General features: G+C 37.4%; 1 protein-coding gene across 1 annotated transcript; it reads right to left on the bottom strand.

Annotated features, from left to right (window-relative positions):
- Positions 1-8,763: 8,763 nt before the first annotated feature.
- Positions 8,764-16,544, bottom strand: nyx (nyctalopin). The gene is given in 5 exon segments (XM_028437085.1): positions 8,764-9,072; positions 9,074-9,578; positions 11,817-12,121; positions 13,550-13,839; positions 16,523-16,544. Coding segments are annotated over 5 exon segments (1,431 nt in total).

The following is a 16,544-nucleotide window of genomic DNA, read 5'->3' on the forward strand; positions in this document are numbered from 1 at the left end:
CAGATGTTACAGTTCTGTCTTTAGGTTTTAGTCTTCCAATCATAAGATAAGGTTGTGAAATCTCCTTTTTTTTAATCTGTGGTCGTGTGAAAAATATGAAGTACCATGACGTAGACGAGGACATAGAAGGCGACATGTGTGAGGCGTGAAAACTGAATCGACAGGTGAGTATTTTATTCAATAATGAAGCCATTCACTTCTTCTTAGCTATGTCCTAATTCTGACTAATATAAGTGTTCATTTTAAGCCATAGACATCATATTAAAATATGGATAAGTTGATGTTTTTATTCTTTCATTTTCACATTTCAGACTTGGGTCAATTTTACCAGAGGCCAGGCAGCCTAGCTGACAGGAAACTATTGTTATCACGATTGTTCTTCTTCTTCTGAGGAAATCCTGCTTTCATGCACAAACAATCATCACATTTGGCACAAAGGTCCAATAGTCCTAAAGGTGGCGTGACAACAAACCTCTAAAGAACATTTTAGAAATCCATTACAAATCAACCATTTGTGCTTCAAATTTACAACTTTCACTAAAATGTAGCCACAACACAATTTTTTTTTTAATATTGCTCTGTTTTCATCAAAAAACTGTAAAACGTATCAAATGCATCCGTTCCCAAAATGTTTGCTCAATCAAAGCCAAACTGTTGTACAGCTCATCTTCAGACGGTTCTACACAAACCATCCAAATACATTTATGATTCATCAAAAATTGAGCCCACAGTGCATCAAAATGTTTGACTGTAAACAGTGATGGAAACATACTTGCAGATTCTTGTAAAAGACATTTTCATTGTTCATTAAAAAAAAAGATACAATATGTATTAAAATATGGGTATTTCTGTTGTTGTTTTGCTTGTTTGTTGGTACGTCAGTTCCTGTAATTTAGTATATTCTTATGAGTACGTTTTTGTATTTTTCTTCTTGTTTGGTGTTATTTGGAATAATTTTGTGTATTACTGTTGTCATTTTGTTCATTTTTGTAGTAGTTTTATGTGTTTATGGAGTATTTTCCTGCAATGTTATAAATCTTTGTATTTTTTTAATGTATTCTTGCTTTTCTTTTGTGTATTTTTCTGTCATTTTGTACGTTTATTTTGGTGGCCCTCATAAAATTAGACCGAGGGCCCGTATGTGGCCCCCGGGCCACCAGTTGCCCATGTCTGTCTTACAATATGATTCTACATCGGCTTTTTTCTAACAATGGGCACCAGAAAGCAGTAAAACATCTGTTCCAGGGTGTGAGAGATAGATTTTTAATTCATGTCAGACTAATCCAGTCCTTGTTGTTTTTTCCAGGTCGATGCCTGACTGCACATCAGGAGTCTGATGATGATGATGATGATGATGATGATGATGATGATGATGATGATGATGATGATGATGATGATGATGACATAAATGAAACAGAGCGGACAGAGAAACAGCAGCTCAGGTTGGGAGCTAACGTACACTTTGGTGTCAAAGGAATTATTTTATATTTCAACACCTGTGAAAAGCACTTTGAGATGATGATACAGGACTGAATATTTTTAGTTTAATTGGATGAATCATTTTTGAGATATGGCCAATTTAGTGAGGAGGGTATGCATCGATTTTTTTTTTTTTGGGGGGGGGGGTGCATATATGTGACTAATCAATAGTGATGTGAACAGTCTGTGTACATAGCTCAAAGCTGATCACATTATAGGGAACTAAGGTATATTACATTCTGGTTTCCTCTTTTCTATTCTCTATATTCTGTATTTCTGTATTCATACATTATTTATTTTTCTTTTTTACTTTGTCTGCACATGCACAGCAATGCATTCATATATTATTTCAACCCTATGCGCTGCGTTTCTTTTCTTTTCTTTCTGTAATGCTACTGTAATTGTAATTTCCCTGATGCACCCTTCCCAAGGGATCAATAAATCTAATCTAATAAAATCGAATCATATGCAAAGTTGTTTACTGAAGACCCAAACATGTTTGAGCCCAAAAATCACAGACACACTTTTTTTCCAAATTTGAGGGGCTGGCATATCCACCAGATACAGTAGGATGTATAGCATTAATGAATAATGAGATGTGTATATTCTGAGCTGTATTATTGTATAAAATTACAGTTTCCTATGTGATGTAGTTCCTGAGATATTAGAAGCTGAATATGGAAGAAAAATAAGGATGTGCAAAAATTGACATATATCCTCATCACTAAATTGTCCATATCTCAAAAAATATTAATCCGATCAGAGTAAAAAAGTTACAGTGTGACTACTGAATAATCACTGAACAATTGGTGAAAAAAAATTCCGAATTTTTTGAGACCAAACATTGTGGGAAGCCCTGAAAATGTGTAACCTGGCAAGAGCCAGATTGACGTGTAGCCCCGCCCTCTAATTGATCTGAGTCTGTGTCTGGTGAATCCTTTCAGAACCAGGGCGGGACATGAACAGAATGCTTGAAGCTGATTGGGCGAAGCGCCTGTCCACCATGATTTGTTTTAGCCAATCACACGGTAACAAATGATGATGTCGTCATCGGCATGAGCCGCTGCTACAACAACAACAACAACAACAACAACAACAACAACAACAACAAAGTGAAAACTTTCTTTTGGGATAATAATGCTGAGGTCATTATGTCACTGAGTGACTTTTGCCGTGTTTGCAACACGAGTATGTGAGTTAAGGGCATGTTAATCATCCTCCTGCGTCGACATCTTTCTATTTTGATTCAGAGCTATGCTAATAGCGGTTGCCCAGCTAGTTCTCTCCCCACAACTGCGCATGCGCTAGTTTTGCTTCGGCGAAAGGCAAAGGCGGGAACGGAACAAGATGGATTCTGGTGTTTGTGAACATCTTACAGGCAAGGTAAGAAAATGTGTTGAAAATACAAGGAATGAACCAGGTGGAAATAGTAAAATCGTTTCTCTCTTCATTGCGAGAGTCTCAGTGAGACAGGAAGTGCTTTAGAGACTTTAATGAATAATAACACACATGCTTTTGACATTTTGAATTATATGGAAAACATTCAATCTCTGCACAAAACATATTAACGCTATGACATGCATTGCTGTATTTGTGTTTTTATGTCACCAAGGAAGTCATATGTTCATGTAATTTTTGTGTGTGTTACACCATGAAATATTCTATGTAGAGTTGGAGGAGAACTGGATGAATTTATTGATTCTAGATCAGTTTGAAAATTGAAAAAATCCCTCTGTCTTTCATCATTGGGGACATTTTAAAAATGTATATCTTTCATCATTCACAATTGAACGAATTTTATGAAATTTGACTCAGTTTTGTCTTGTTGGTTCCTCCAAGTTTTATCCAGATCATTTATACATTTCATCTGGATTTCCTGGAAAAAATGGGAGTGTCAATACAGTGTGACCAACTTTATGGGTGTTAATGGGAATATACATTTTACAAGCCTTAAAATGTGAATGATCATGGTACCATGATTACATTATATCTAGAAAAAGGGAAATATGACATTTGATGGAGGTTTGGCATCTTTGAGTGTTTGTGTTTTTAGAAATAAATATTTGATCTTTGCTCACTCCACTCAGCACTCATTTACCATCTGTAATACGTTAAATGTAAAGATTTGTCTTTAAGTTTCCTTCACCTGAATAGACAATTTCAACATGACATCATTTGTAAAGGAATATGAAACAACTGTTACATTGTTCTCTCAGATTTGACATTTGTAAAATGTTTCCTCCCACTTGTGAATAATCATCAGAATAGAAAAACACACGTGAAATGTGACTGAAACGTGAAGTCACGCACGCTCAACTTTCAGGCTCTGATGCAGGTTTGGTGATTTTCAATCAATGCAAGTGAGTGATTAGAGACGAGCACACAGTGTTTCACTGCTGCATTAATCCCACAGCATTAACACAACACACACACACACACACACAGAGTTTTCATTCACTTTAAATCAGAAATGTGTCAGAGGACGATTAAAGCATCAACACGCCTGTCAGACCTGTCATTCTCATACACAAACATTTCAGATTTCAAAGATAAGCTAAATAATACATTTTCTAACTTTATTTAGTTTCCAGGTCGTTGTTTCTCTGTCAGCATCTTTAAGAACAGATAAAGTTTTGCATTTCCTTGTGTTCCATATTTAAAGTGACTAAATGTTTGACGACACATAAGAACAGGACAGTCTGTCTGTGAACCAAAAATCATAACTCCATATTTTGTTTATCCATACACTTGATTTTGGGTAAATGTTGGAGATGATGATGATGATGATGATGATGGTGGGATTAGTCAAGCTTGTTTTCATCATTCTCTGCAGATTGACTTCCTGCTGAACCTGTTATGGTAAACAGTGTTTCAGAGTTGAATGGTGACCATGGTGATGGTCGGAGCAGACACAGACATGACGGGTTGAATGGAGTGAATAGAGCAAGGCAGCGCACACAGGATGGGAATTGTTATTAGAACCTCAACCCTCCTTTCTACGCCTGCTGTTATTCTTCATAACACGAGCACTCAGAGAGTCAAACCTCCTCCAAACGCCTTCAGTTATCTGGATCATTGATCCAGATCATGGTACCATCATCATTCACACAAGAAATGATATTTCCCTGATATAATTACTGAACTCTCTAAACAGGCCAGATACCATCGTACACTGATAGCACACAACAAGGCCTCTGCCTGAGGAGGCTTCGCTATGTTCGGTATCCGTACAATTCTTTTTAAACTGTTAAATGTTTTCTGTTGCACTTTTTAATCATGTAAAGCACATTGACTTGCCTTGCGTATAAAATGCGCTATACTAACATATTTTCCTTGCCTTGCCTATGTTTTGACTCCCGCTATCAGCAACATACTGGTACATAACCCTGAGAGCACTGAACTGCAGCAGATTAACTGAGACACACACGCTGAAAGCCGCTCTGTTCCTCCAAACCCTTTGACAATAAACATGTCAGCATCTGGCCAGCAACCCTAAAGCTTGACTCTGCCTCAATCATTAAAAACCACCACAACAATCCACCTTTGTAACCATACAGCATGTCACAATGTATATACAGTATCATGATGAAATCATTGATGAAACTTCGTGAGGCAATTTAGTAACTAACCCGTCATAAGATCAGTCAATTATGAACTGAGATGAATTTTTGAAATGTCGCCAAATAATGAGAGATTTTTTCATTGTTTTATCTGATCCAGAATCAGTATATTGATCTGGATCTGCTCCAAAATGTCATGGAATCTTTCATGGCGTAAAGCTCATCTTTGGTTAACATTTTGTCAAAGTCTGTTTGGTACTTTAGATGGAAACCAAGCAAACAGACAAACAAACAAACAAACACTTTGGCGGTGCATAGCATGGTAGTACCTTTTTTCTCTTTAGTTTTTTATTTGTGGAAGCTATGACAGGGTGAATATTGTTCGATTGTTCTGATCGCTCAATAATTGTGGCTAGAGATGACTGATATTATCATCTCTCTGATGTTATTGGACCACATTATGCCAGAAAATGTAATATCGATTGACTTTGTTATTGTTTTTTCCGCCCAATTGTCTTTTTTTTTGTTGCCTAAGGTTGACACTACATGTGGTCTAATGTTTTCTTGACAAATATGCATGATTATTCGTAAAGGAACCACCAAATGAAACCACCTGTAGACTGTAGGATGACCTTCTGCCACCACCAGCACAACTGAACCCATTTTCAGCTGTGCACCCAGGACTCATTGGGTGTTTCGTCTCCAGCAGCTTTAGGTGCAACATTGTAAAATTCAAATTCAAATACAAAACTCCAATTTTCTCTAAAATGACTTCTGGATTATTTAAGAAGCTAAAATAGTAGTTTCCCCATTAAATTGTTATTGTTTTTTCTTCCCAATTGTCTTTTCTAAGGTTGACACTACATGTGGTCCAATCTGTTCTTGACAATTATTCATGATTATTCTTGCAGGAACCACCAAATTAAACCACCTGTAGCCTTCGCTAAGGAATGATAATAACATGTGTATGTTGAAAATAAAAACTTTTTCCATAATTGAGGTTGAATTTGTTTTTGTATTTTACACAGATGATGTTTTAATGTGGAATACATCCAGTGGGCATCACATTAAAAGTGGGCTAAACCTGTTAATTAGGTTGGGGTGGGGGGAGGAGTCTGTGTACGTATCAGTAAATAATAATCGGCAAAAAAGCATATCAAACAGAAAATGTAGAAGTCAGAGAGAGAGAATCTGTCACTGCTCAAGCAGAAATATGTGGCAAATATAACGTTATATCTTATTTCCTAATCCCACATTAACGGGCCAACAAGCCAGCGTGGAGATTAACCGCAGCTGAAATGGGTCAACACCTCAGAATCGTCTGAAACCAGCTAGGAGGGCATGTCAAAGGTTCACCAAAAAACGTGTTTTCTCATGTTTTTATTTTTCTGTTTGTAAAAAATCAATAATGTGACAGAGCAGTAATGTGCAGACCAGAGATGGTAGAACGTTCCAGAGAGTTCCAGCGTTTACAGTCCGTGGAAGCTCAGTGAGCCGCACGCCGTAAGAAGATTAATGCTTTTATGGAGGGAAAAAAGCTGCAGAAGGTACATTTAGAGCAGAAAGCAGCAGAGGACATCTGTTTAGGAGCTCTGATCTCTGGGGACTTTACACACACACACACACACACACTGGCACACACTATATCATGCTATCAGTGTTACATCAGAGTAATTCAAACTGAGCCTTACGCAATAAAAAAAAAAGAAGAGGGACGTTGGAAATCAACGCCTGCTGCTGGTGTTTGTGGACATGAAGGTATCATGTTTGTATAATATGAACATTTCATCAGTGAACAACATGTAATCTCTGTGTTTTTAAATTAATATTTTTAAATCAATTTTTAGTTAGGTTTTAAGCGACTTATTATAAATCATTTTATAATCAAATTTAGACCATCAGAAATATACCACATATTACATTTTTGATCTATTTATTTGTTTATCTGTGAGATTTAAAGATGCTGGAGACGATCATTGTTTTAAATCAAATAAAGACAAAGTGTAGCCTTTCACGGATCAATAACTTAAAGATAATTTACTCGTCCTCCAACAGGTGCTGTACACACAGACACAGTAGTGACCTCTGACCCCTGTAGCACACCATCTACACAGATGTCCACAGACCTGCTAATACTGTATCATGTTTTTCTGCAGTCTGTGCCTTCTCCTCGCCCTTCTCTCTCTTTTATCTGTCTCTGGTTGTTGATGCTGGATCTGGCAGTTTCTGAACTATGGTTCACGGCTCAACTAGTCTGGGACTCTGATGTTCTATCTCTCTATCCTGTTCTTTTCTCCACTTTCTGTCACTAACCCCAACCAGTCAAAGCAGATGTTATCCACCTATGAACCTGGTTCTAATGGAAATTTCTTCCCAATAAAATAATTGTATGTACAAGGCCTAACTACGATGTCTTTATCTGAGGATTCCTACTTAGACTTGGTGTTAATGTCCCATGGTGAGCAGCTCAGTCTTGAAGTTGGAGAAGATCTCTAGGTGGCGATGGGTTGGGGAAACTGTAGGATGACCTCCTGCCACTGCCAACACAACTAAACCCATTATCCGTCATGTTTCCGCCTTTTCGGTCTTTTCTGGGTGTTTCGTCTCCAGCAGCTTTAGGTGCAACATTTTAAAATAAAATAAAATACAAATACAAAATTCCAGTTTTCTTTAAAATGGTAAAATAGTTACTAGTTTCCCCATTAAACCTGTTGAATGTGTTTTACCAACAGTCCCTACCCTAATGTGAAATCTAATTTGATTATCTCTCAGTCTTTAGTGGTGATGTTCCACAGTAATTACAACATCAAAGAATGATGTTTAAAGACAGATGTATTTGTTTCAACTTTAAATTATTTCTTGATTTTAAAAGTCAGGCTTAACCACAAATACAAAAGATTAAACCATTGCTTCTGTTGGGTTTGTGCGTTGACAGCCTTAGAGACAGTGGTCAGTTTACATTACACTTAGACAAAGTGCTGAGTAGACATATTATTGTATTGTGTGTAGGGTGGTGGTGAGGTCTCAAAACTGTCCTTCAACTAAGGGAACCTTTCTCACAGATCAGACATCAGACCTTCCAGGTGCAATATTCACACCTGGATACATAGTTTAACGGGCACACAGATGACACGCAAGTCGACCAATCGCATGAAGTCCAACTTATCGTTTGAGGGTAAACAATATCTCAGCACTCGGCTGCTGATTTCCAGAGAGGAAACCATGTCATTGCATTTCACTATCTTACAACAAACAAATATAAACTATCGTTTTATAAAGTCGTTGTGGAGTTTTCTATTTAGTAGCCAAGCATAAATTTAAGACCTAGAGCTTAGGTTGCCGCGGGGCAGTCCTAACAATTGGTGCCAAAACCTGGGATCTTTGTCTTGATATTAGTTCTTCTTTTTACCTTCATACTCTGTTGACTCGGACACTGAGTTTCACCCGAGGACCTGGTTTCTTCCACCAACCGACAAGGAGCTCCAAACCAAAGTAAGCAGAAAAACTCAGGTCTGTTTCTTATTTGGCGGAATCCAGGTCTGGGAGAAAACTATTCAAAACTTCTTTTAAAAATGCCAAAGCACAAACTCAACATTTCACTAAAGTTACATCTTATTGTTTAGGTTAAAATCAACACATCAGTTTTAAGTGTTTGGCTTTGACTCACACTGCGAACAAGGACCTTAGATCTCATCTGCAATCCAGAAGCAGTGCCGCTAACGTCTCAGGTGTGGAGGACAGACAGAGGAGCGTCCAACATGGCAAAACATCCAAAAACCAACCACATGCTTGTGAAGATAGTCAGAGATGGTCCTCTTAGTGTTTGGACCCTCGCAGAGAGCGGCGCCTCCTCCTGCAGAGTCCCGTTGCGCAGGCTCTCTGTCCCGTTCCCCATCTCCTCCCTGAGCTCCTGCTGGAGCAGCTTGGAGATCAGGCTGTTGAAGCGGTTCTCTGTGGTAGAGATGATCTCCGAGGAGTTCGTGGTCAGGTTGAGCTCGCCGGGATCCACACACGTGCCATTCAGTTTGGTGAAAAACCACCTTGCCGAGGTCCAGTCCTGCCACGGAGGACGGTGACGAGCAGGTGACGTCCCGGACCAGTTTGTAGTTCTCCATCCACTCCTTGAGCCACTCCAGTGCACAGTCGCACTCCCACGGGTTCTTGAAGAGGTACAGGCGCCCCAGGAAGTAGATGGGCTGGAAAACGGGTAAGGGGAGCGTGGTGAGGTTGTTGCTGTTCAGGTGGAGCGTGATCAAGCTGGTCATGTTCTCGAATGTCCCCTCCTCAATAAAGACCAACTGGTTCCTGTCCAGATACAAGACCTCCAGCTCCACCAGGTCACTGAACCACAGTTTGGAAACATTGGTCAGCTGGTTGCCGCCAAGGTTGAGCATCTTCAGGTGTCTGAGACCTTTGAAGGCCAGCCTGGGCAGCTCAGACAGAAGGTTGTCATTGAGGTAGAAGTTCTCCAGACTTACAAGGTCTTTAAAGGCGTCGGCGTGTATCACATTGATGCGGTTGTCCTGGAGGTTCAGGTATCTGGAAAAGACAGAGAGGGAGGTGAAGTTCCTTAAATAAGTAAAACATTATATCAGCTTGCCAAAGAAAAGCAATTACTTATTAACAACCATGAAAATAAGCAAACATCTCAACCTGTAGGTTTGATTCTTGCCATTTCCAATGAGTACTGAGTATACTGGTAAAACTACAAATGGTTAAAGTTTCAAAGTGAAAGACCGCAAGACCTCCGCCAACTTTGATCAGCTCACCAAATTTCATTTAAATCCATTATAACTTTTTGAAATATCCTTGGTAAAAAACTTTTTCTTGAAAACTGTATCTACAGTACCTTCCAGATCATTCCTAAATCAAACTCGCTCTTCCTTTTGACATTGTCTCATCAGCTCACAAAATCTCATTTAAATCTAACAAACAGCCTTATCAACATTCTCTCTTTGGCGGAGGAAATAACATGGACAAACAGATACTTTAGTTGCAAGTTTTTGTGTTTTTGTATCAACAATGTTGGTCATTTATTGGTTTGTAAAATTCAGAGGTGAATATGGGACTCTTCCATTGGTCAAGACTGAACCAAGCAGAAGGTTTAGTATTAATTTAAACAATTGCAATGTTTTAATTTTAGTGGTTAGTACACGTTCAGAGCCAGAAATGCAATGGACTAATAATCTGCATAATATTTTCGGCCAAGAATTTTCATTTGGGTGCATCCCTAATAGAAACTCTAGCGTCATATTTCATTTAAATCCGAAAAAGGAAACAATATCACAGCACAATGTGAACGATCTCTGGCTTCTGTCAAATGGATTTTTGCTTTTACTCTGCATTATTTTTTCTGCACTGTGTGGTAAGTTAGCGGGTCAGAAAATGGATGGATGGGTGTGAAAGTAATCAGTAGTGATACTTAGAGTAAGTTACTGATTACATTTTTTAACAGGTAACTTGTAATTGTACCGGATTATTTTTTTTAAAGTAATTCTCCCAACCCCTGGCCACAACTGTAAACTTTCACATCTTTTTCTAAGCAAATAATTTAGAATATTGACCAATCTGTGCATTAACAAGGGTTTGGTTTCTTTGTAAATTTTCTTGTAATTTTAGTAGATTTCTTTTTTACTTATTTTGTGTGTTATTGTTGCACTTTATGTTTTTTATGCATTTCTGTAATTTGTTTATTTTCTTTCATTTTGTATGTTTTTGGAGTCATTTTGTGCAGTTTGCTTTGGGGGAACACACAAATATACAGTATCTGCATGTGGCCCATGTCTGCTTCACAGTATTCCATACACATCCATGCAAAAAAACCTGGAGTAGGAACCTGTGAAACGGTTCCATTCTGTGTTTGCAGGCCTGAGGCTCAGGGTGACATAACCCTGACACTTAAACCACATAGAACACGCTAACACAGGGGGGGCCACGAGACACTGGTAGGGGTTGCAAGATGCCTTTAAGAAACTAGTATATTTTTAAAACAATTTTGCTCCCATTTTCTGCAACTACAAACAAACTTGCCATATTTTAACCCGTTTTCATCACTTTTCTTACCATATTTTGCTCCTTTTAATGCATTTTTGCTACATTACTCCACTTCTGCACTTCTCCGTCACATTTTAATGCCTTTTCTGCAGTTTTTCCACTTTCAAAACATTTTCAGCATTTATAAACCCTTCCACCTTTTTCCACCTTGAGTCACATATGTTGACCCATTATTTGTCACTTTTTAACCTCTTTTGACCATATTTCATGCTTATTTTTGCCAATTTAAACACATTCACGATTTCTCATGCCCATTATTTGCCAGTTTAAACTAATTGTTCAATACTGACACTTTGAACACTTTTTCTATCTGTTTTATGACCACTCTGATTGCAACTTTTAACCAATTTATGAAATCTCATTTCACCACCATTTCCACCATTCTTGGTCACTTTTATCCATTTTATTTCCGATTAAAACAAGTATTTACATCTTTAAGATGACTATATATTATGGTGCATATAATATTGAACTTCCAGGATAACAGTGGATTCTATTTAGATGAATAAATAAATGTGGTTATCACAGATTCATAGAACAATGGACCATCATTTTGCTGACTTTATGGATGGACCCCAAAAAGCACAGATACTTTGTTGGAGATCCTAGAAAGCTAGTTCTGTGTTCTGATTCGCCAAACTATAAGAAAGATTCTAGTTCATGTATTGTTGAATTTAAAGTCCGGGACTAGATTATGTGAGTGAGTTGAGTGACGTACTGTACCTGAGGTTCCCCAGGCCCAGCAGGGAGTTGTAAGCCACCGCCTCGATCTTATTCCTCTCCAGGTAGACGTGGGTGAGGTTCTCCATTCCTCTGATGGATCCAGGGATCCTCCTGAAGTTGTTCTGGTAGCAGAGCAGCTGCTTCAGCGCTGTCTGCTCGATGAAGATGCGGTCGGGGATGTTGAAGAGGTTACAGTTGGACACGTCCAGACGCACCAGCTTCTTCAGCCCAGTGAAGGTGCGCGTGTGCAGGTAGCTGATGTACTCGTTGTGAGCCATTCTCAGCTCCACCAGGTTGGAAAGGCCCTGATGGAACAAAGACATGAGTGTGCATTAATGCTGTGCGATATAACGCTATATATCATAGTGCAATATAAAAACGTCTACCACTCTTTCATATTTGATCTTTGATGGAGCTTGCGAGTAAAATTCACTACAGGTACGGTTTAAAACGGTAGTAGTGGCCATTATTGTTGGTTTTTGCGCCTCCTCTGGTGGTATTCCCACATACACACGTGACAACAGTACATGTAGACAAATGCATGAATATTCCTCCATCGAGAAGATTTTAAAGGAGAAGCACCATTTATTTTGGATATATTTTTTGAGTTTAAAAAAGTACACAAACACTGATCCTCTGTGTAATATTCTCTACACTAGACCTTTAAACTGTGATAAAAAATGAACCATATATTGGTAAATTCTGTATTGATATGAAAGAATTGAAAAGCAATCATGTTTGGTTTTTGTTTTTTTAAATTGACCAGTCCATACAAAGTTATATAGAAAGTATTAAAGCTTTATCTATCTATAAAAGCAAGCAACGTATGTGTGCGTGTGTGTGGTTGTGGAGCAAATATCTCCCTGATGCAGTGTCTGATCGACCTGAAACTTTGTCAACGACTTGCGCATACCCCGAGTGTGTGCATCCATAATTTTGGAGTAATTTGGTCATTCCAAAACCAATCCACACTGTGTAACTCCTGTCAAACATTGTTTTAGAACACTGATGATGTCATCAACAGTGATGTCATCAGAGTTCCAATCAGAATGTTCTAACTGATGATGTCATCAACAGTGACTTCATCGTCAGTGTTCTATTTTATGCTAATGCTAAGCTAGCGCAGTGTGACGCTGTCTGTCTGTACATAATAACTTGAAAAGTTACAAACAGATTTTGATGCAATTTTCAGGAAATGTTAATAATGGATCAAGGAACAGCTGATTAAATTTTGGCTACTAAAAGAAAATATATAGATATAAATATCCCATTAATTTTCCCATCCACACCGTGGAACTCCTCTTAATGTCAATATGAATACATACCTCCACTGTACTAGTTATAAAAAAGAAGTAGCCTTAGTCACAACTTTTGAAACAATATTTGAAAAAAGCTGCTGTAAAGTCAGGCATTTTAATGCTATATGTAACAATTGTAGAAATTGGTCGTGAAAACCAAAAGTTACTGAGAATTATACCAATTAATTTATAGAAACCATTTTTATATAATAATACAAATATATAATGAAAAGCAATTTTCCATTAATTTCATGTAATTTTAAGGATGTAAATCTATCGATATCGTGATTAAAAATTATCTCCATGTCGCGCAGCACTAGCGTGGATTAATATTCCAGTCATGTAGCTCTACTTTGAGCTCCTCACTGCCTGAAAAATAGTGACACAGATTTCATGAAATTGACTTATTATTGAGAAATCTTGTGCTCCTCAGACCTTGAAGGCTCCAGGTGTGATGAAGGAGATGTTGTTGTGGTCCAGAGAAAGGCTCTTCAGTGAGGGCAGGGTCCCGAAGGCGCGCTCCGACAGGAACTTCAGGCTGTTCTTGTCCAGGTTGATGGCCGACGCCTCACAGGGAAACTCCTTAGGCAGCTCAGCCATGGAGGAGCGGTCGCACAGAACACTGCAGTTCTTCTCTGGAGTGCAAGAACAGGATGGAGGACAGGAGCGGACACAGGCCCAGCGGGACAGCACGGCCTGAGGCAGCAGCAGCAGCAGCACACAGACTGACAGCACAGCACAAAAACATCACGTCAGCGTAAATGTGTCACAAATGTTACAACATCCATTATGTATCTATAATGTCCCATCTTTAACTCTGATTACAGATATATATTATCCCCTTTAAATAAATGCATAAGATCTTCCATTGGCAAAAGGAAAGTCCCACCGACCCAAAGCAAACACACTTTTGGGTCCTGACCCACAAGTTGAGAACCTGTGCCCTGATGTCTGCACCTGGTTCTAGTTGATCTTTTAAATTTCTGCCCAGAAACGTCTGAAATCTAAACACGTTAGAGGAGTAAACTATGATGCCTGTGATGGTTTAGGATCAATTACTATGAGCTTCAGATACGATAGAATATATATATAATATACCCTTCAAAGTAAATGCATAAGATCTTCTTCTATTAGATGTTGGGGAGATTAAACTGTGAAAATGATATAATGGCAGAATGGGTTTGATTTAGTTAACTGATGTGTTGATTCGCCCACTTTGCCTGTTTACATGCCTGCCTGTCTTGTTTAGTAGCTATCCGTACGGTTGCCATATCAACACACCGACATTCTATCCATACACAGCGCTCTATTTGGCCTGTTTAGGCTACGTGACTAAGTCTAAACCTTACCCTAAACCTAAAAATTGTTAGGTTATAACCTAACCCTGAACCTAAGACGCTACGTACTTGTACTTCAGTTACCGTACCAATAGCATTGTACGTACGCCAACCATACAAATAGACTTTTTCTTTTTTTTCCAGATTTCTTATTTATTTGGTACATTTTTTTATGCCCTCCATTTTACATGTTCTGTCGATACACGTATGTTTGTTCTTTTTGCAATATTGAAAATACAATCAAATTAAATTATTTTTAATTAATTATTTTAATTTGAAGTATATAAAAATATCTTTTTCTATTGCCAAAAAGAAAACCCCACGGCCCAAAGCAAATGGGTTTGTGACACACTTTAGGGTCCTGACCCACGAGTTGAGAACTTGTGCCCTAATGTCTGCATCTGTTTTGAAGTCGATCATTTCTGCCCAAAAAACGTTGGAGAATTAAAACATGATCCCTGTGATGGTTTAGGACACGTATCAAATTAAAGTCATGAATAATTAATTTATAGATATATCGGTAGCCCCGCCTCCCGCCCAGTGTGAGTAGGAGATCACCGACGGACCCTGAAATAGGACAAAGCGGGTCTGAAAACGGATGGATAGATATATTAGTCCCTAAAAATACACAAAATTAATGAAACTCTATAATATTTGCTGAGCTCAATTTTCTTGTTTTTATCACAACTGCAGAAAAAAAATAAAATAATCACAAACTGTGGAAAGATTTTTTTTATCCTGCAATTAATCAAATAATCACACAAAATTCCTTTAATTTACTCAAAAAATCATGAAGTCAGGATCCGTCAGGATATTGTTGGTGCCTGTACTTTACATTTACATACTGTACTTTAGATTTACATTCTGTATTACTTTACATACTGTATTGATCATTCAAATACTGTATTGTTTTACATACTGTATTGATCATTCAAATACTGTATTGTTTTACATACTGTATTGATCATTCAAATACTGTATTGTTTTACATACTGTATTGATCATTTACATACTGTATTACTTTACATACTGTATTGATCATTTACATACTGTATTACTTTACATACTGTATTGATCATTTAAATACTGTATTGATCATTTACACACTATTACTTTAAATACTGTATTGATCATTTACATACTGTATTACTTTAAATACTGTATTGATCATTTACACACTGTATGACTTTACATACTGTATTGATCATTTACATACTGTATTACTTTAAATACTGTATTGATCATTTACACACTGTATGACTTTACATACTGTATTGATCATTTAAATACTGTATTACTTTAAATACTGTATTGATCATTTACACACTGTATGACTTTACATACTGTATTGATCATTTACATACTGTATTGATCATTTAAATACTGTATTACTTTAAATACTGTATTGATCATTTACATACTGTATTACTTTAAATACTATATTGATCATTTACGTACTGTATTGATCATTTACATACTGTATTGATCATTTACATGTGGAAGTGCAAACTGGGACATGATAATGTTGAAATAACTTTTCTCCCCCACTAAAATTCTTTGTCAAAACTCTCCAATAATTACAATGGACTGTGAAAAACGACTATTTCACCTCCGATATGATACCGATATTGCACACGTGTATTGGTCTGATACCGATATTTTAACCGATACAATACCATCACGGATCATAAATACGAGTATCATTTATCTTGTATTGTGCAATTAAATAAATTAGAAGACCCTGAAAAATAACTTCACTAAATCTAATAAAAAACAATATATATTTTTACATATATATGAGATATTTTTTTTTGATTGATGCATGTATAATGACTCTTTGTGTATGTTTTTATTATATATATATCACTATCACTTTCAATATGCGATACAATTGACAAAAAAAAATTCAAATGAATAAGATGGGAAAGCATGATGATTAAATAGATGAATAACGACCTAAATCTAAATTAAAGTAGTAAGTTTTCTTTCTTTTCTGGCCATAGACAAATATCTGTGAGCCACTGGAAACGAGCACTGGTTGAAGGATGAATGGAGGTGTTTTTAAACTGACCCGTGGATGTGATGACAGTCAT

This window comes from Gouania willdenowi, chromosome 21 (assembly GCF_900634775.1).
Source record: "Gouania willdenowi chromosome 21, fGouWil2.1, whole genome shotgun sequence".
NCBI lineage: Eukaryota > Metazoa > Chordata > Actinopteri > Blenniiformes > Gobiesocidae > Gouania > Gouania willdenowi.